General features: G+C 37.3%; 1 protein-coding gene across 1 annotated transcript; it reads right to left on the bottom strand.

Annotated features, from left to right (window-relative positions):
• Positions 1 to 584: 584 nt before the first annotated feature.
• On the bottom strand, positions 585 to 3,249 carry LOC149832088 (beta-1,2-xylosyltransferase XYXT1-like). The gene is made up of 5 exons (XM_090013153.1): positions 3,093 to 3,249; positions 2,855 to 2,941; positions 2,631 to 2,699; positions 2,212 to 2,277; positions 585 to 1,768 (listed from the first exon to the last, which is right to left on the bottom strand). The coding sequence occupies exons 1-5, from the start codon at positions 3,247 to 3,249 to the stop codon at positions 585 to 587; spliced, it is 1,563 nt and encodes a 520-aa protein (XP_089869279.1).
• Between the last annotated feature and the right edge of the window lie 673 nt (positions 3,250 to 3,922).

The raw sequence follows: 3,922 nt of genomic DNA, 5'->3' as shown, positions 1-3,922 counted from the left end.
TGTCTTTTTTTTATTTATTTTTATTTTTTAGTTGTTTCTTTATGAAACTAAACCTTACTGGCAGATGTGATCGCTTAGTGGGAATCGACACTTGGACCGCCCGATTACATCACATAGACAAGGTTCTATAAGGCTTATAAAATCAATAGCTTACAATATATGATATTTCTAGATACATAAAATCGTGTTCTTAGGTTGGAAAACATGATCCAATTACCAGTTCCTAGCATTTTGACCATGTTGAATCCAAGTATGAGATCCGACTAGATCAAAACATTCAGCGCCAGAGTGATCCAAGGAGTTTGTACGTACAAACTTTTGTAGCAAATATTATATCTAAGTCAGATAAATGCACGTGGCTCACCACTTTTCAATTAATACTGGGATGATTACAAAAGGTAGAATTCTTTTGCTATATTCCAAGATAAAAACTGAATGAGTGGCACCAAATTTGTCTTACAAAATGAAATAAAGATACACGGTATAAGAAAGTTTCTTTTTTAATTTGGCCTAAGCTGATATTTAAAAGACAAAAGTGAAAATTAAGTTATTATACAAAGTATAGAAGGCTTCTGCATCAAACCTTAATTTTGTTGATGCAGAAGCTTCTGGGCATCTACCAAAACGCCCTTGAACCTATTCAGATCAAGTTTTACATCTTGTTTCCCTAAATATACACCTGAAACGAAATTCCAACCCTTTCTATGTATGGATATGGGGTCCTTACAGACAGGATCATCTAAAGGATACTGGTCTATTAGGGTGCTCTCTTCAATATTTATGTTATACTCAAGGTAATTGAACTTCATGTCCTTAGCAGGCCTTGCAAAAAAGACAGTGGAGAGCCAGTCTAGTCTACCAAAGGGAACAATCTGAATGACCACAGCCCCAGCTGGGAGGAACACCATGTTGGTGAGCCCAGCACCATGAACACCCATCATCACATCACAAGAGTTCACAATCTTTGCAAACTTAGCCAGGTTTACTGTCATGCTGTCGTCTGCGACAACGACATCGTATCCCAATTTCTTCGATAATTTTACAATCTGGTTCAAGTTTCTGAGTTTTCGAGTGCGCTTTCGCGCTAGTATCAATAGTATTGGCCTTTTCATCTCACCATCTTTGATTTGAATGGATGTAGTTCTCTTCAGTGAGTAGGCATCCATCATTAGCTTCCTGAATTCCTGCATGGAGCTGTATCCATTGAAAGACTTGATTGTTGGGTCTATGCTAAATTCTTTATGTACAGTTAGGCCCACTCTTAACTGTTTGAAGCAATGAACCCTGTGATCATTATCATAATCAATGATCTCATAATGAGAGAGTTGTTTAATTATCTTGCCAAACTTGTTTATCCACCAATGCTTGCCATTTGTATTGATGAACTGGACTTCCCCATTGTGGTGATGTGAAGTAAGGAAAAGAGGGACTATAACATCAGTAAAGTCATGGAAGAGGTTTCCATTGTATCCACCAGTGGAGAACACAATGGCTGGGACATCATGAGTTACTGAGCAAGGAGGAAGTTCTTGAGAATTCATCAATGGCTTCACTTTTAGTTCTGTAACTCCACTCATTGCCCTCAAGTCGGTCTTTCGCGCATAAGGACGGAGTTTCCAGAGTCCATCAGCAGGAACTTCAGATTGAGGATTCACAAAAAGTATTGTTGAGGAATTTCGATGAATTCGAACATCGCCTTGGACGTTACAAAAATCTGATCTTGGTTGCGAAAAATCACAAACAGGTAGTTTTTCTTCTGGTTTCTCTTCTGCAATTGCATCACCAAAAAAGGAACGGAAATTAAAAAACGAGTTACAAATTCCAACTTATAAGGTAAATTGGATAGAGATCATGAACAACTCCAAAATTAATTGTGCATGCTGAGGTAGTACTAATTGTTTGTAAGTCCTCATATTTCTACTTACGTTTCACGATATAAATAAAAAAAATGAAAAAAGACATTTTTTTATTGCCAAAATCTTTACCCAATTACCCTCATTAAAAAAGCTTTACCTAATTGTGGATTGCCTATCCTTGTCATGTTTGGACTAATCTGATCCGAGTTCAGTTTCTCTGCACAGTCAATTATTGAAAGATGTCAGGCAATAAAAAGTTGATGACAGCAATATATACGACCTATTAGTGTACCTAATACAAGACATTTCAACTTCAAGAAAATAATTTATTGTTGCTATTATCAAGATAGATCACCTGACTCAAAATGGTCCTTGGTTTCAATAATTGTCATGTTCTTCATACCAACCCCCGTTGATAATTCTGTTTCGACAGAAAAAAAAAAAGTAATGATCATTAGAAAGTCGCAATGCTGAAAGGTTATGGATGAGAGCTCCAATTGGGCAGATGATGCAGAAAACTTTTCTTTTCCTTTCAAGGGAAGTAGGATACAAGGAGAAACTAATGTATGCTTTCAATGGCAACTAAGTCCAAGCCAATGGGTGTGAGCAAGGAGATACACTCCCCGCAACGTTATATCTAATGCAAAACGAGTTGCCATTAGAAACGTTTTGCATAAAAATTACAAAGATGGTTGCCTTATATAGTGCAACCGATGACTTCTACTGCATCTAAAACGAGAAAGCAGTTGTTTCTGATCACCATGGAATCATTACCTGTCTGATAACTCTTTCTGGTTTCGTTATTTTCCATCTCCAAATCTTCTGCAGATAGTTTTAATGCCTCTGCAGTGTTATGAAAATGCCAACATACAATATGAATCCATCATATGTAAGTGTAATGCATCACCTTCACGACCTTTACACTTCACAAAAAAAAATGAAATGAAACGAAACTATACTTTGTGGTTAATGTCCACCAACATATATATAATGAATACCTGACGGAGGAATGAAAGATTGTTCAATAAGTGGACTTTCAATATTTGCCATAAATTGGCTAGAACCAACAAACAGCTTCAATTCATCTACAAAACCCATTATTGTTTGATTCTTAGACGTGCCATGAAATAATGATTAAGTTATATATGTTGTATACAATAGGTGATAAAACTTTGACTAAATATGGTGGTGTCAGAATTGAGAAGAAATGATGAGGGTATGAAGAGGAGTGTTTACAGTTATGTGCAGGGCCTAAGAAGGCACTGAAGACAGCAAGGAAGAAGAATGAGAGGAGGACGCATCCTGCAACAATGACACCACAGCCAAGGTTCCTTGCCTCATGGCGACTCAGACTCCTCACCAAACTCATCTCCATGGTGAGCTTCTGCTTCATTTTGAGGCTTCTTTGGCTTTTGGCATGCCTTATGTGTTGCAACGTGTGTGCAACAACTAAGCGTTGCTTCTCTTATACGGTTTTGCCCGTCGATTAGTCTTGGTTTCTTGCTGAGGGCCCTCTCGCTATAAAGAAATAGTGAGATTCTACTGAACCTTCTGAAAACGAGATGCTGAAGTTGACCTGCCACGGAACCAGGGAAGCAGATCAGGACATGCTGAACATGAGCTTTTTTACTCATGCCAACATCATGACCGTCCGTTTTGTATTTTGAAAAGTTAAAAAGTTATATGCTACGTGGCATTCATCCAAAATGCAAACAGACGGTAAAAAATATAAAAATAAAAATACCATCTTTCCGAATATATATTTGATAAAACATAACTTTGATATTTTCACAAAAACATCATGATATTCTGAGTGTTTTAGATCGCTGACATAATAGAGCAATGTTTTTTTTATATTTTCTAAAAAATTGGGATGTTTTGTTGCTATGTTCTAACCAAGTATGGGTAGGCTCAGGGCCGGCTGGCCTCTTTGAGATTTGAGGCCACCGCCTAGGGCCGCAAATGAAAAAAATATATAAAGCTTATATTTCACATGCTGAGGGCTTTCAATGAAACATGGAGGGCCTCCAATGAAAAAAATATGAAGAAATATGGGCCTCCAATGA

This window comes from Nuphar pumila, chromosome 7 (genome assembly GCF_984573655.1).
Source record: "Nuphar pumila chromosome 7, dmNupPumi1.hap1.1, whole genome shotgun sequence".
In the NCBI taxonomy this organism is placed as follows: Eukaryota; Viridiplantae; Streptophyta; class Magnoliopsida; order Nymphaeales; family Nymphaeaceae; genus Nuphar; species Nuphar pumila.
This window is presented reverse-complemented; position numbering and strand designations above follow the sequence as displayed.